The sequence below is a fragment of the Danio aesculapii genome, chromosome 4 (genome assembly GCF_903798145.1).
Source record: "Danio aesculapii chromosome 4, fDanAes4.1, whole genome shotgun sequence".
NCBI classification, from domain to species: Eukaryota; Metazoa; Chordata; class Actinopteri; order Cypriniformes; family Danionidae; genus Danio; species Danio aesculapii.
This window is the reverse complement of record NC_079438.1, coordinates 1,718,769-1,735,272: the sequence shown is the minus strand read 5'-3', so window position 1 is coordinate 1,735,272 and position 16,504 is coordinate 1,718,769. Positions and strand designations below refer to the sequence as shown.

At 42.8% G+C, this 16,504-nt stretch overlaps 1 protein-coding gene across 2 annotated transcripts in view; it reads left to right on the top strand.

Annotated features, from left to right (window-relative positions):
• Positions 1-15,876, top strand: part of LOC130222739 (myelin regulatory factor-like protein) — a 112,734-nt gene extending 96,858 nt beyond the window's left edge. For both annotated transcript variants that reach the window (XM_056455269.1, XM_056455270.1), the window contains exons 16-26: positions 305-377; positions 451-539; positions 2,167-2,229; positions 2,402-2,457; positions 3,721-3,906; positions 3,995-4,039; positions 4,350-4,431; positions 7,941-8,015; positions 11,893-12,001; positions 12,756-12,830; positions 15,463-15,876. In XM_056455269.1, coding sequence (XP_056311244.1) covers positions 305-377; positions 451-539; positions 2,167-2,229; positions 2,402-2,457; positions 3,721-3,906; positions 3,995-4,039; positions 4,350-4,431; positions 7,941-8,015; positions 11,893-12,001; positions 12,756-12,830; positions 15,463-15,549 — 940 coding nt within the window. In that variant the 3' untranslated portion in view covers positions 15,550-15,876. The remainder of the gene's footprint in view (positions 1-304; positions 378-450; positions 540-2,166; positions 2,230-2,401; positions 2,458-3,720; positions 3,907-3,994; positions 4,040-4,349; positions 4,432-7,940; positions 8,016-11,892; positions 12,002-12,755; positions 12,831-15,462) is intronic.
• The last annotated feature ends 628 nt before the right edge of the window (positions 15,877-16,504 follow it).

Sequence of the window (16,504 nt, the reverse complement as noted above, 5' to 3'; positions counted from 1 at the left end):
TATTGAACATATCTGGAGAAATCTGAAAAAAGGCCATGCATTGATGCTCCCCATTTGAGCTTATGGAGATACTGTGGGGAAAATGGGAGAAACTGCCTAAAAATAGGTGGGCCAAGCTTGCAGCTTCATTCTCAAAAAGATTTGAGGCTGTAATTGGTGCCAAATGTGCTGTGAAAGGGATTTTGCAATTAGGTTGTAACAAAAAAGGTGGACAAAGTGCTGTGAATGCTTTCTAGATACACTATATGTGTCTTCTTGCAAACACCTAAAATGTGTCATTTTACTGAAATCATTTTCTTCGCAGGAAAATCAACAAAAACTGCACATCCCATACAGAACTGCCATCACCAGTCCCATCACCCCCTCGGTCTAGCAAAGTAACGAAAACCTTTTCACTTCATATTTTCAACACTGTTTTACAAATGTGACAGCTTCATATTTCTCTTCCAGAACTACTTCTGTGGGAGATATAACCACTGTCTTCAACACAGAGTATTCCAAGCTAGCATTATCATGCTAGTCACAACCATGGCTCTTTGGTGAGATGTTTTAAAATAGATTTGATCTTAAAATATATCTTTGCCACAAAGGAAGTATTTGTTCCTGTGACTTACTTAATTCATCGTCAAGTCGGGTCACTTATATTTCTATATGATGGGGGCAATGAAGTATGAAGTTTCATTGGTTTGACTCACTCCTCTAATTGACTGAAATTGAGTACAAACCTTAGGAGAAACTGGTCCATCAGATTGCCCGACAGAGAAGCGTGATTGGTCACTCCAGTGAACACATCTACACTGCTCTAGAGTCAGTGTTGACCTGCGTTCTTTACTGAATCCCACACACTGCATTGCGTTTAGTAATTGGTAAGGCTTGAATGCAGCTGCACAGCCATAGGAATCGATTCCATGAAGCTCTCTAAACCTGTTCTTGAGCTAATCTGAAGGCCACACAAAGTTTGGAGGTCAGTAGCTGATGCATAATGGTTTGAGGTTGTTGCCTGGTGTTGTTGGAGGGAGAGAATAGGGAGTCATGGTTTTGATCTACACACTGTTTTTCTTTTACACACCTGTGGCCATGAAAGTGATTGGAAGAATCCAATGATTTGGTGTCCCAAACTTTTGGCAATATAGTGTATTTTTCAGATTATTTTTTATATTTACACAATGGTCAGCTAGATTCTGTGCCTGACGATTGAGTTGTCCTGGTTCTAACCTTCGACCAACACTCGTTTCACAATGCACTGTCCCCTTACGGCTCCCCCTGTGGGTGGTGGAAAGTCCTTACCCCAGGTGGAGGAGTTCAAGTATCTTGGGGTTTTCTTCACGAGTGAGGGAAGGATGGAACGTGAGATTGACAGTCAGATCAGTGCAGCGGCAAAGTAATGCGGTCAATGTACTGGTCCGTTGTGGTAAAGAAGGAGCTGAGCCGAAAGGCAAAGCTCTCGATTTACCGGTCAGTCTACATCCCTACTCTCACCTGTGGTCATGAGCTTTGGGTCATGACCGAAAGGACAAGATCTCGGATACAAGCGGCCGAAATAAGGCAGGGCCACCCTGATAGGGTGAGGAGCTCTGTCACCCGGGAGGAGCTCGGAGTAGAGCCGCTGCTCCTCCACATTGAGAGAAGTCAGCTGAGGTGGCTCGGACATCTGTTTCGGATGCCTCCTGGACGCTTACCTAGGGAGGTGTTCCAGGCATGTCCCACCCGGAAGAGGCCTTGGGAAAGACCCAGGACATGCTGGAGGGACTAAATCTCTCGGCTGGACCGAGAACACCTCAGGATCCCCCTGGAGGAGCTAGAGGAAGTGTCTGGGGAGAGGGAAGTTTGGGGTTCTCTCTTAAGACTGCTACCCCCGCGACCCGGCCCCGGAAAAGCGGACGAAAATGAGATTCGACAATCGTCAGCTAAACTTAAAAATATTCATGCATCTTGGTTGTTTACAGTGTCATTTAATAATCTTTGGTGTAAACTACAAAAGCACAAAATTGTGAAAACGGCCACATCATGCACTTTACCAGCATATTATAGTTTTAGTCCAAAGAAAACTTGTGTTGAATGTACTGAGGAGAGTTTGATATCAAATGAAATCTGCGTCTTGGCAAGATATTTCATTAAACATGACAGTATCAGCCTGTGTTTGACTTATTTTACCCTGTTTTGCAGTGTGATTTCTATTACAGCTCTCTATATGTTGACATTACGAGAGGACATGGATTTCAATAGCAGGTACAACGCTATCACCAATGATGTGATCGCTACAAACATATATGCTGGGTGCTCAATGACTCAGCATGTTAAATCAGATTGCTTGCCATGCTTGTTGACACAGTTATTGCTACTTAATTGTAGCAGTAATATTCGCAGTGAGGTTTTAACCTTGTTTTCTTTTCATATACAGCTTCAATGACTCCAACGTAATACCACCCTACACCACACCAGCAGCACTGACCACAGGTACTGTATGCAGATGTTTGAACATATTCTGTTGGACTGTTGAAATAGTTAACCCTGGGTCATTCTAATCTCCTGGTTAACCGATCTAGGATTATCTTGCTTCATGTTTGCATCTTAAATATAAAGAAGGTGTTATAAAAACCAGGTTACATTTGTTACATACATTCTTAAACAGTTTTTATTTGTATTGTTTTGATGTGCCAGTTTCAAAAGCAGTCCTAAATGGACTTTAAGTAGAATGAGAGGAGTTACAAATACATTGTCACTGCAGTAAAAAAAAAAGCATTGCAATCCCTGCTCTTGTTCAGGGTTTCGTAACTCTTCAAAATTATAAGTGGGAAACGTTTTTCCACTTAGGGTTGTAATTTCGCGTCAAGAATTAATTATTAATTGTCAGTCCAATAGACGTAGACATGAAAATCAGTTAATGAGAATAAATAAGTTTATGAAAATAAAAAAACATGGCGGCACGGTGGCTCAGTGGTTAGCACTGTCACCTCAGAGCAAGAAGGTCGCTGTTTCGAGTCCCGGCTGGGTCAGTTGGCATTTCTGGGTGAGTTTGCATGTTCTCCCCGTGTTGGCCTGGGTTTTCTCCGGGTGCTCCGATTTCCCCTAGGCTGGTTTTAGCTGGTCGACCAGCCTGGTTTTAGAGGGGTTTTGGCCATTTCCACGCTGGTTTCCAGCCATTTCCAGCCTGGTCCTAGCTGGTCAGGCTGGGAGTTGACCAGCTTGACCAGCCTAGCCAGGCTAGGAGCCCAGCCAAAACCAGCTATGTCCAGCTTAAACCAGGCTTTTAGGTGGTCATTTTCCAGCCTGACCAGCTAAGACCAGCCTGGAAATGGCCAAAACCCCTCTAAAACCAGTCTGGTCAACCAGCTAAACCATATTATATATATATATATATATATATATATATATATATATATATATATATATATATATATATATATATATATATATATATCAGCAAGATTTTGTTTGTGCAGTACCAAACATCACCACCAGATGACACACTGCTTACATTGGTGACCATGTAAGGGGAGCTCCCTATTTCGGTGTATGCTTTGAGCGATATGAACCATTTTTATGAATTTCTGACATAATTTTGACAATATTTGACATCAAATTCTGTAGTACAGGCAGTTTGGTGGTCATTGATTTGGAATTTAGTTAAGGAGTTGCGTTTGCATGTGACTTTGTTGGCCTATATATTCTGGTGATTGTTATTTTATATATAGTTCAGTTAATCTTGATTGTTTTCAGTGGCCTCCACTGCCCCTCCTGGTCCCTGGCCTCCAGACATCGATTTCTCCAACGTGTTTTATTCAGACGAGGTCTACTGCTGTCCTTCTACTTTAAATCACAATCACAGCACCAACCTGACAGACACGGCCGTCCCTTTTAACTTTCTGTCACACATAGTCACCAATCTGAGAAAAACAGTAAAAGGTAAAAGACGCTGTACCAGTCTTCAAATGTACTTTTACAGATTTGCTGTGGTCTTCATCTGAGTTTATTTTCATGCTGTCCTTTTCAGGGTGGTTAGAAAGCCTCCCGGAGAAACTGATCAATTCTACTGACTGTAAGTTGGTTCAGGAACATCATAGGCAGAACAATATTGAATATGAAGAGTATCGTGTTTTATCTTGAGTAGTTATTTAATAAATTAATTTCTTAGACTTTTCGCAAAGCGCGCGGTCTCCATTTGGCGCACAAATGTTTGTAAGCTAATGTTTCTAGGAATTTATTACATTGGAAATAGTCGTATTAATAATAACTTACTTATATAATTAGAAATAACTCAAATAATTCTTAATAATAATTCTAATAATGTAATCAAATCAAACTGTGGCCAATAAAGCATGATGTGTTTGTTCATATCGTCTCTGCAGGGACAAACACGACAATACAATCCATCTTCATAACACAAAATCAACAAGCGATAGACCAGCAGTACTGTCAGGAGAATTGTGGGTAGGTATCACACAATAATTCAGCAGAGATTCCAGAATTCTTTTCTTAAATGTGTATTTCGAGCCTTATGGACGGACCTGTAGCGAAGCTCCAAGGTTGCTAAGATCATTTTAGGTTGAAGCTTCCATTCACATTTCACCAAACTCATGTTTAATGAAAAAGGAAGGGATTTTAGAACCGCTAAGAGGCATTTTTAATGTAAGATGTTCATTTTTCATTATTTCTCAGTATGATATTTGTCAGATGTACTGTATTTATTTGTGAAATATGATGTATATTTGTAAAACAAGTTTACAGCAAGTTTATTTGTTAAAACCACTGGGCTTTTGTTCAAACTGACATTATTCATGTATTATTTTACAAGGCGATTGTGTTTATGTGCAAAAACGCTGGATTTGTTTGTGAAATACTGGCACAAATTTCGCTCAATATACTCTGCCATCTTTGACCCGTAAAAAAGGAGCATTTTATAAATGCTAAAGACGCCATTTTAGTTTGGAAACACCAGTCACAACAGCCAATGACATTGGATCCTGGCGGACATATTGAATATGTTACACAATAATACATTTTTTAGCTGACTTATTATTATTATTATATTATTATATATACTACTGCTTATTCTTGTCAATCACATTTCACTCAATCTACACCAGGGGTCACCAAACTTGTTCCTGGAGGTCCGGTTTCCTGCAGATTTTAGCTCCAACCCTAATCAAACACACCTGAACAAGCCAATCAAGGTCTTGCTAGGTATACTTGAAACACCCAGGCAGGTGTGTAGAGGCAAGTTGGAGCTAAACCCTGCAGGGACACCGGCCCTCCTGGACCGAGATTTGTGACGCCTGATCTACACTGTATGAAGTGGATATATAAATGAAGGTGGCTTGACTTGAGTAGACTAGGATCAAGGCAGTTTATTTCCGGCCCGTGCTTTGTTCTTTATCCCTCAAGTGTTCACCTCAGCCTTCTCACATTTGGAATTGTCATCTGTATTGAGAACTCTCAAACACCTCTAATGCTGTGCGCTATTCGTGCGTGAATGGATGCTTGAGTTTACTCGCTTCATTCGCACGTCAGATTCGCTTCATTTGTGCGTCAACTTCACTTCACAATAGACGCGCGTTCGCGTCATGTGCAGGGTTTCTGTTTGCCCGGTGATTTTAGCTTCATTGCTAAATGGCTAACATGGATTTCATCGAGAGAATAGCTGTGCTTTATGTGCTTTAGGAAGGCTGAAAAACAGCGTAGATTCATTCGGCGCTGTGTCTGAGTGCGCTAGATCCTTTTAGAGGTACACCCAGCTCTGTGAGTTTATCAACTCCTTCAGAAATTATACCTGGATGATGGAGGCTTTCAGCGGTGCTTCAGACTGAGCTGAGCCAGTTTGATCAACTGTTGCAACCCAGGCTCATTCTGAGAACGTAGTCCCGGGGACGTTTCTGGAGACCGCGAAATACGTAGCCGGGGGTACGTACGGCCGCATTTCATTTTTTTAACCGAACGCTGCGGGGCGGTGTGATGCCGTTCCCTTCGGCGCTCGCCTCTGTGTGGAGGGCTTTCCCGCTGCAACCAGTTTGTCTGGTTAGCTCTGCGTGTACTCTTGTGGACTCAAGGCGCAGAGAGGGGCTGACCACGACGACGACGACGACCGGGTTCGAGTCCGGGGAAGAGCGGTTCCAGAAATCAGGGAAGAAAACAAAAACAAAATCCAAAAAATGAAGCGAACAAGTTCGTCACAGGGTGAGAATGTGGTCAAAATCCGAAAACGTGGTAAAAATCAGACGAGGGCTTTTCTTTTTCTGGACGGCTTTTGTGAATCGTCGTTGGTTGGGTTTAGGGACGGAGGAGGGTGGGTCAGCCCGCCGATTGGCCGGTCGCACGGTCAATCATTCCGTCATCCAGGCAGACAGGCAGAAGGTCGTTCGACAGCGGCCTCCAGGAGGTTTACGCGAAAACGGTGCGGGAAAAAGCGCGCACAGCGGCCTCTCGCGGACTCGTGAAAACAAAAACTGCAAAAATACGTACCTCCCGGGACGTATTTCGCGGTCTCCAGAAACGTCCCCGGGACTACGTTCTCAGAATGAGCCTGGGTTGAACTGTTGTCTGGTGTCGGCAAGAGAATTTCCCCTCAGGACACCAACTGCAGGCGCTACGTCATAATCACGCCCTTACAGGAGCAAGCTCCTGATTGGTTAAGGTGGCGTGAATGTCTGCTGAAGTTCAGATTTTCCAACTCGAGCAATTTGTGAAATTCGCATGTCAAACACGCAAAACGTTCAACTCGTGCTGCATCATTCGCCGCCGCAGGAAGTCTATTTCCGTCTTTGCGTTAACCTAACATGTAAATCACTCGCTTTGAGGCTTCATCTGCGTTTGGTGTGAACGTAGCCTAAGGTTGCTTTCACATTTGGTTTGTACCAGTGTTCAGTTGACCTCTCCTTCCCTGCCGCCTTTGGACTGTGTCAACACAGTGATTTTAAGATCTGAACCCCGGTAGCTTCAAAGTTTGAACTTTGAATTTTCAATATGTCAACACTGAGTGGCAAATGCAAGTTGTGAAGTTGAGCAGAAATCGATATACATTCTCTCCGCGCGCAGTGCGTCAGTTAGGCGTGCCAGAAAAGTGAGTGAACACATAAACCATTCATTCTCCCTTCGCAAATTCCCTTATTTACGAAGGGTCGCCACAGATGAATGAACCACCAACTATTCTGGCATATGTTGAACACAACGGCCTTTTCACCCACAAGGGACCAGGAACAAGGCCTGCAAATTAGCTTTATGCTATATGCTCTTTGTACGTTGCATATGTATAACAATGTTATATCAAGTGTATTGTCCCTGTTAAATAAACAAACAAATAAATAACCCAGTACCAGGAAACAACCATAAATTCTCGCATTCACACACGCGCTCATTCAGTATGGTCAGTATTGTCTACTTAATACTGCATGGACTGTGGGGGAAACCGGAGCACCCAGAGGAAACCCACTCCAACACGGGGAGAACATGCAAACGGAAATGCCTACTGGCCCAGCCGGAAATTGAACCAGCAACCGTCTTGCTGTAAGGCGACAGTGCTAACCACTGAGCCTCCGTGCCGCCAACACATAAACCAGACCACCCCTTTCAGGTGGACTCAGGTACGGTTCTCGGATGCACACCGTCAGAATTCAGAATCCCGTGTTCACACTAGCCAAACAAACCAAACTCTGATGTCTAACAGCCCCATGTGCACACCAATAGTGCTACTGTGAAAGCACCCATGGTTTCTTGGTCTTGCCTTTCTGTCAATATGTTAGTTTTATTTATTCATCTGCAGATGAATTAGTTTGATTCCTCATTGGCTCCAGTGATTGTGTGCTCATGGCAGACTTTATAATTCAAAAGGAATCTTACTGGTCTGTGCTTCTCTGTACAACAGGGTTTAAAATGAATGTGGATCTCTTGACTTGACGTACTTGAGAATGCTCTATAATGAATTGACTGATCTCCATGTTTTGTAGGAAGGGAAACTACACCTACTTCATTCCACTCAGCAAACACGTCCCGCCCAACATGCCCATAACTCTCCAAATGAAGTGAGTAACGGACTCTTCAGCTCTGTCTGGTTCGCAAACTACAGTAGATTTTAAAACCCAACACACGTGTGAAGTGAGAAAGAAATGACACATCTTTAAACTTTCTGGCGCCCTCTATCTTGTTCTCTCATTGACTGAACTCAAGTCATCCTGCATGACGGATAATTCACTCACTTTGGTGAAGCACTCAAGGGTATACTAAATAGGTGCAGTGTGAACTCCTTTAGTGAGCATTAGGCAGATTGCTTTTGTCCGTTTCGGCCTTGGGTGTTTTTAGGAAACAGAAACACACCTTTTTGAAAATGCTGCCCAAACTGGATAAATTTCAAAATGGAGGCTTTTGAAAATGATGATGTATTTTAGTCATGTGACCAATTCAGCTAGCATGGTGGACGACGTTGTAAGGCAGAGGTTTGGGATGCTCCATATTGCCTCTCATGGAATGTTTACTAGGAACTGTTGTTCCTATTTTGCCACAACGTTTCAAAGAGATGGAAAGTAAATAAACAGCAGACCGATCCCTACTGAAATAACCAGCTTAAACCAGCTGGTTGGCTGGTTTTAGCTGGTCAACCAGCCTGGTTTTAGAGGGGGTTTGGCCATTTCCAGGCTGGTTTCCAGCCATTTCCAGCCTGGTCCTAGCTGGTCAGGCTCGGAGATGACCAGCTAAAACCAGCTTGACCAGCCTAGCCAGGCTGGGAGCCCAGCCAAAACCAGCTATGTCCAGCTTAAACCAGGCTGGTTTTAGTTGGTTTTAGCTGGTCATTTTCCAGCTAAGATCACACTGGAAATGGCTGGAAACCAGCCTGGAAATGGCCAAAACCCCTCTAAAACCAGGCTGGTCGACCAGCTAAAACCAGCCAACCAGCCTAAGCTGATTTTAGCTGGATTTTTCAGCAGGGATATGATGCAGGTAAAGGTCTAAAGATTAAAGTAAAGGATTTTTTTGGCGAAAAAATTTTAAAGAGCCATTATGGATATATATGAAGCATCACATGTTGAGCAAGTCCATGTATTAATAAAGGACAATTTGTAGAATTTCTTTCTTTTCACCACTTTGACAATGAACATTGTTTGAATTTTATGGCGCAAGGTTACCATCGAAATGTAAATGGCATGCCCTTTATTGGTGTCGCGATTTAAGTTAGTCCACAGCGTCGCACACGCGCATTGGTTGAAACGTCCTTTTATTCCTATTCATTTTGCTGTAAAAATATACAAAATAAAGCTAATTTTAATAGTATTTTCAAAAGGAAACTGATTTTTAGTGACCGTTTTAATTTTTTATTGAAGGGAGACAGCTGGAAAGCCACATATTTTTGGCCAAAGAACCACATGTGGCTCCCGAGCCATAGGTTCCCTACCCCTGCTGTAGACGTAACCTTAATCACCTTCAGTTGTTAAAAGGTCCTACTAGTTCTACATTAAATATGCCAAGAAACAATATTTAGTGGAGATCAAAATAACACAAGCACTAGAATTATTGTAATTATCGTTTCAATTTTTAACTTTTTATGCTAGTAGAACAGGCACTTCAACAACAACCTTCAACTCCTACTGCAAAAAAACTTCCCCCAAAACCATGACACTTCCTCCTCCACCTTTCACTGATTCGCTTAATGACAAACAGTATGAAAATAATGTCTCTCATCTGACCCCACCCCCCCCCCTTCCCCCCCCCCCCCCCCCAAGTGTACTTTCATCACTGAAGTGCAGTTTAGACCAGTTTTCTATCCACGCAACATGCTCCTCAGCTTGGCCTAGCCTTCTGATTTTTTTGCTGCTAATGAGAGATTCTCCACATTTATATCTGTTTTAAATGGACGACCAGCCTTTTGGGGGATTTTAATAAGTGAGTGACAGTATATACAGCTGAAGTCAAAATGATTCACCCCACTGTGAATAATTTTTCTCTGTTAAATATTTCCCAAATGATGTTTAACAGAGCAGGGAAATTTTCACAGTATTTCCTGTAATATTTTTTCTTCTGGAGAAAGTCTTACTTGTTTTATTTCAGCTAGATTAAAAACAGTTTTTAATTTTAAAATTAAGCCCCTTAAGCAATATAATTATTTTGATAGTCTACAGAACAAACCATTGTCATACAATTACTTGCCTAATTACCCCTAACTTGCCTAATTAACCTAGTTAAGCCATTAAATGTCACTTTAAGCTAAATACTAGCATCTTGAACAATATCTAGTCTAATATTATTTACTGTCATCACGACAAAGATAAAATAAATCACTTACTAGAAAGGAGTTATTAAAACTATTATGATTAGAAAACATCTTTTGGTTAAACAGAAATTGGGGAAGAATATACAGGGGGCTAATAATTCTGACTTGTATGTGCAATATATAAACTGTATGTGCAATATATAAACAATATATCCTAGATATGGCAGACTTAGAACAATTAGCTTTTCTGGCTATGGCTGAAAGGATGATCTCGATCTGGAAAACTTCTTATCCGTAGGTTTCTGTTACTTTGGAATGGCCCGCCATTTAGCAAATTCAATAATATTAGCCGCGTTTCCACTATCGCGCCTAAAGCGAGCGAGCCAAGGCCAGTCGCGTTTCCACTATCACTTCCGGGGCGTAATCGGGCCAAAGCGGGGCTTCTTTGGGGCCAGCGTCCGGCCTTTTCGGCCCGCCGAATACCTTGGGCCAAGGAGGGCCAACTGGGGCTTCGGGGCGGGGTTACGTACAAAGGCGGAGTTTTCCTGTCAGGTAAAGAGGAGACAAGATGCTTTCTTCCCTTACATTTGTTTTGCTATCGTCGTTCTCGTCGCTCGGCTGCTCTTTTGCGCCTTGCTGCCAAAATCTGTGTTCGAAGTAAATGCCGCCGAACTCGAATGTCCTTATCCAGGGATCGCTGTCTGGACTTACACCAACAGACCACAAACAGTAAAAAAGCAATCGCTTCGGTGTTCTCCATCTTCCAGCTCTCGTAGTGATGCCAGGTTGTGTTTGTGGTTATAATTTGAGTTTTTTGTTCCCGCTGAAGTGGGCGGGTTGTGTGACGGGTTGTGTGACGTTTGATTCGGGCGACGTTCTGGTGGCGGAGTTTGCGTGACGCGCTGCGAGCAACTAGCCCGACAGTGGAAACACGACATGATTTCGGCCTCATTTCTCAACCTCCCGGGCTATTGGCCCGGCCTGGCCCGATTAAAGCCCTGGCTCGCACTGGCCCGATAGTGGAAATGCGGCTAATGATAAAGTTAGGGTTCCAGTTAAAGAGCGTGTATGAGATAGCTAAAGAAATTAGCCACCTTGTGCCAGATTCACACCAATAACCGAAAAGTATCCTTTTTCAGGTAAGGTACACCATGTGTGTAGGAATATATGTAACAAAATTTTTGTACTTTTTATTCAATGTTTGACAATCTGGACTGAAACATGAAGATCGTGCAGGACATGGAGTGGCTCCTTCCCTAAAAAAAAACAGCCAATGGCATTTAGTTTTGATTACAGCTCTGTCTGTGAGTGGTTGAGCTCAAGCGCATCAACAAAAAAATCAAATGAGAAGCGTTCTGGGCGGGGCATGTCAGACTCTAGAGAGCACGTGATTGGTCAGAAGATTTGAAGTGAGGCGACATCAGAATAATCATTGATCCATTTAGGTAGAAGTGGCAAGCAGCAAGATTTGAATGGTTTATATCTTCAAAACGCAACAGTTTTGGAGCACACTGGCTTGAAGATATTCTCAAGACTAGCGTACTGATACTAACATCTAGACAAATGTCAGGGGATCTTTAATAATAGAACATGAAGAAGTGCACAGCATTAATAGATAACTGGATGACAGACAGATATAAGATTATGATAGGTATGTGTGAATCATGTCCTCACTGATTTTTCTTCTATCCGAGTAGCACAACGGAGTTGCTGGTGATCCAGCTGTGTTCACGTGATGAAAGTGAACAGTGCTCTTCGGTACTCGACTACAACGGCCCAGAGTCAGACGCTGCTCTCAACACACAGGTATGCACTAGACATAATAACACATGTAATACAGATTTATTAGCTAGGACACCAAACCCAGTTCAGGCAGAAGCACATTCTCACTCATCAAAACTTGATTTAGCATTATTATGCTATGTGATGCTAAACGCTAACCACAAGCAGCAAAAGTTACACACAAAACACAAGTTGTCAAGGCTGAATCTGTCAGACCAGAGGGTTTTTCCATTGCCTATATTGAGGATAAAGACTTCAGACCAGCACAATGCGGTTCCAGGTGTGATGCGAGTGTTATTTTACTAGGTTAATCCAGGTGAAGGTATCATTGTCATGTTTTGTACCACGTTGTTTAAATAGCGTATACATGTGTGCTCTTTTATGCATCCATAAGTGTGTGCTGTTCTGAAAAGGAGGTGTGTTTTGAAAAAAAAAGTGAGCTTTGCTTTTACACATGCTAAATACTTGGTCCTCTGCACCCATTCAAGCGCACACACATATTTTGAGTGAGGAGTAAGAGCGCGCGCGCACACACAAACACACACAGAGTGAGCATACACCCAGAGCGGTCACTGACCAAATAACAGCTGCTCTGTGGTCAATGTAATCTCATATATTGATAGTTTTAAACGTATGAATATGGAATATAATTTGAATTATCATTTTTGCGGCATTTATTTGTTGCAGACTTTGCTAGGATATGTTGGATAGGATCTTGAGTCGTTTGTGTGCAAATGATTTTGTTATTTGGTTCAATTCTTTCCTTTTTTTGTCGCAGGGCTACATACACAAGTGGACATTGGCGGTGGCAAACCATCACCGTGCCTCCTACCACTTCCGCACTTCGGTTGCAGTGAGTTCCTGTGTATCTTCATGTGTTTGAGTGTTTATCATGTGCACAGGCTTTCAAAGTATAGCTCGGAGACACACAGGAAAAACCTGTCCTTGTTCAGCATTTCTTTCTCTCCAAAAAAGATGCAACTAAAACATCTTTATATTTATAAAGCAGTTGCGAACATCTTTTAAACACCTCACACAAACCCTAATCTCTTACGCCACCTTCAGCAGATCAGTGTTTGTTTTCAATTTATCGACCATCTAAGTACTGCAAAAACAACGGAAAGCGCATGCGAGGCACAAACATCACGAGGTGCACATAGGCTGCACGCATACTGTTCTGAAGTACAAATGAATGTCTAAAATAAGTCTAAAAGACATCTAAACATAGACGTCTTGGCTAAAACAAGGGCTTTCAGTGAACGTATAAGAATAGACCAAAACTAGACTAGTCATCAAATACACTGGAATCAATAACAACAAGTGTGAAGGCAGTCTATTTAACGACTAGTCTGATTTCGGGCTATTCTTAGACGTTTATTAGATTTTCGCGGACTGCCCAAACTTAGCTTTGTTTAAGACAAGTCATCTATGTTTGGATGTAATGTATGGTGAACTTTTTCACCCCCACGGAAAACTCCAGATGAAGCAAATGTACAATACGGCCACTAACTTGGAATGAACCGCTAACTTATACAGCTTATGCTAACTTATGTTTTACGCAGAGGATGTCCTTCCGGCGGCAACCCATCACTAGGAAACACCCTTACACTACTGACAAATTAGCTTACCCAATTCATCTATACATCAGCTCTTTGGACTGTGAGGGAAACCGGAGCACCCGGAGGAAACCCTCGCCAACACGGGGAGAACATGCTAACTCCACACAGAAACGCCAACTGACCCACCCAAGGCTCTTCACAGAGGATTGCTTACAAATTTGTCCATTTTTGGTCAGCTAGGGCAGTGGTCCTCAACCTTTTAATCACCACGGACCGGTCAACGCTTGACAATTTCACTGGGGAGTGGGGGTAGGTTGCCATGCGACCATAAACCGTTTTCTCAGAGGATGACAAACTGACAAAACATTGCTGTCACTCTGATACAAGTTTTATTTATGGAGAAAAGTACAAAGCACTGCGGTGTTTGGGTGTTCTGTGTTTGTCTGAGAAAACTACTTTTACCGAAATATGAATTTTCCATACAAGCTGAAGCTGATCTGTCAATTCTTGTCACGTGACTTGCGGTGCGCTCGCGTCGCGGCCCTGGGTGGGCGAGACGTGCACCTCATTTGGAAACAACAAACTTGTGCAAACTCTAGAAATACGCGATATGCTGCCGTCATTTGCAATCTCAATTAGTTGATCTTGCACAGCCATGGTAGATTCACCTGGTTTGTTGACAAGTGGGTTGCGGATCTATTCCTTGGCAGTTCGCGGGTCCTTCACTTGGCCTTTTTTTCCCTTAGCAAAGGGCCTGTTTCTTACTCATTTTGCTGCTTGAGGGTTATATTTGGGTGCTCAAGTGACCGAAACGTTTTTACAGTCATTGGGCGCAAGCAAAAGAATGCGGTCATTTTTCAAAATAAAATACTTTTTCAAAATAAAAGATTGTTCAGACTCAGATAATAAATAAAATGGAAATAATTAATGATTTCTTGTGCGGCCTGGTACCAATTGATCCACGGACCGGTTGTTGAGGACCACTGAGCTAGGGGATCAAATGAACTAAAGCAACATGATCGTTCTCCTAATTGTCCACTGCTAAGAATTTTTTTAAAATATGACGCGACCCCCCACAAAGCTCGCTGAGGCCCCCTTGTGGGCCGCTACCCCCCTGTTAGGAACCGCTGACTTAAGCTATAGTTAAAGTTGAGCTACATGTATGACTTAACCCAATGGTCTCAATTCATGAAGGGCCACAGCTCTGCATAGTTTAGCTCCAACTCACACCTGCTTAATAATCTCTAGTAGTCTTGATTAGTTGGATCAGCTGTGTTTGATTAGGGTTGGAACGAAACTCCAGGGCTTCGTCCGAAACCGCCTACTACTCAGTAGGTACCGCATTTGAATTTAAACGTACTACTCGGCCGTTAGAAAAGTACGTTCTATACAGTATGAATGTAAGAAGTATGAATGGAATTCGGATGTACTACATACGCCATTTTGTCATGGTCACGTGACCTACCTGATTTTCGAATTCTATGAATTCGGACACACTACTCGGCTCGCATACTGATTTCAGCGTACTGCATATTATGGAAGTATGCGGTTTCGGACGCAGCCCAGGCCCTCAAGGGATCCAGTTTGAGACCCATGATTTAACAGCTTGAAACATTGTGCAGGCTGTATTTCTATGTTAGTGTCTAAATCAGGGGTCACCAAACTTGTTCCTGGAGGGCCGGTGTCCTGCAGATTTTAGCTCCAACCTTAATCAAACACACCTGAACAAGCTAATCAAGGTCTTACTAGGTATACTTGAAACACCCAGGCAGGTGTGTTGAGGCAAGTTGGAGCTAAACCATGCAGGGACACCGGCCCTCCTGGACTGAGATTGGTGACCCCTGGTCTAAATAAACAGTAACTTTGTTAAACAGGCTTTTAATAGCAGCATATCTGTATAGTAACAATATGACTCTTTTCACCTAGGGTTTGGCCGATTGTAGCACCGATCGTAACTACGCGGGGGTTTTATTTACTGACTACCATTTCCAGTTCTTCCGTCGATGTGACTGACCAACACCAGATGATGCTGCGGTCAGTACAGCCCTTCAGAAGCAACATCCGGCATCTGACCATGTCAGAGGAAGAGTTATTATAATTTGTTGCTGAAAAAAGGCATTCGAAATACGTTTTTTTCTTATTTTTAGTTTTGGAATCAGAGGGAAACATCTGATTGTTGATTGTTATATATATTTTTTTATTAATACGCACTCAGATAATCGTTTGCTGTGACCGACTGCTCCGTGTATTCTTTTAGTGAACTGAGCACATTTCAGGTGTATAGCTGTGTGCAATGACGTTGACCAAACACTTGTGTAAATAATAAAATCTAGTGAGAAATCCAGCTGTATGGCATTTGATTACTTCTGAGGTCTTGTTAAATATTTGTATCTTGTTAAGGTTCTCTACGTATCCAAGGCTGCACAATCTGCACTGTACAGCAAAGATTGTGTCAGCAAAGATAGAAACAAATATATTTTTTTGTTTATGGAAATCACAAAGAATTTATCTGCAAGGCAAACAATACACAGAAGTACTCTGGACTAATATTTTATACAAATAATGATTCAGCAGCTGTTGATGATTGTGACGAGTCTCTTAAGCTGCAGTCACACTGGGCTTTTCCTCCCATAGACTTCCATTCAACCCAGGCTCATTCTGAGAACGTAGTCCCGTGGACGTTTCTGGAGACCGCGAAAGACATAGCCGGGGGTACGTACGGCTGCATTTCATTTTTTTAAGCGAACGCTGTGAGGCGGTGTGACGCCGTTCCTTTCGGCGCTTGCCGGCCGGCCGCTCGCCTCCGTGTGGAGGGCCTTCCCGCTGCAACCAGTTTGTCCGGTTAGCTCTTCGTGTACTTTGGCGGACTCGAGGCGCAGAGAGGGGCTGACCACGACGACGACGACTGGGTTCAAGTCCGGGGAAGAGCGGTTCCAGAAATCAGGTAAGAAAACAAAAACAAAAAATG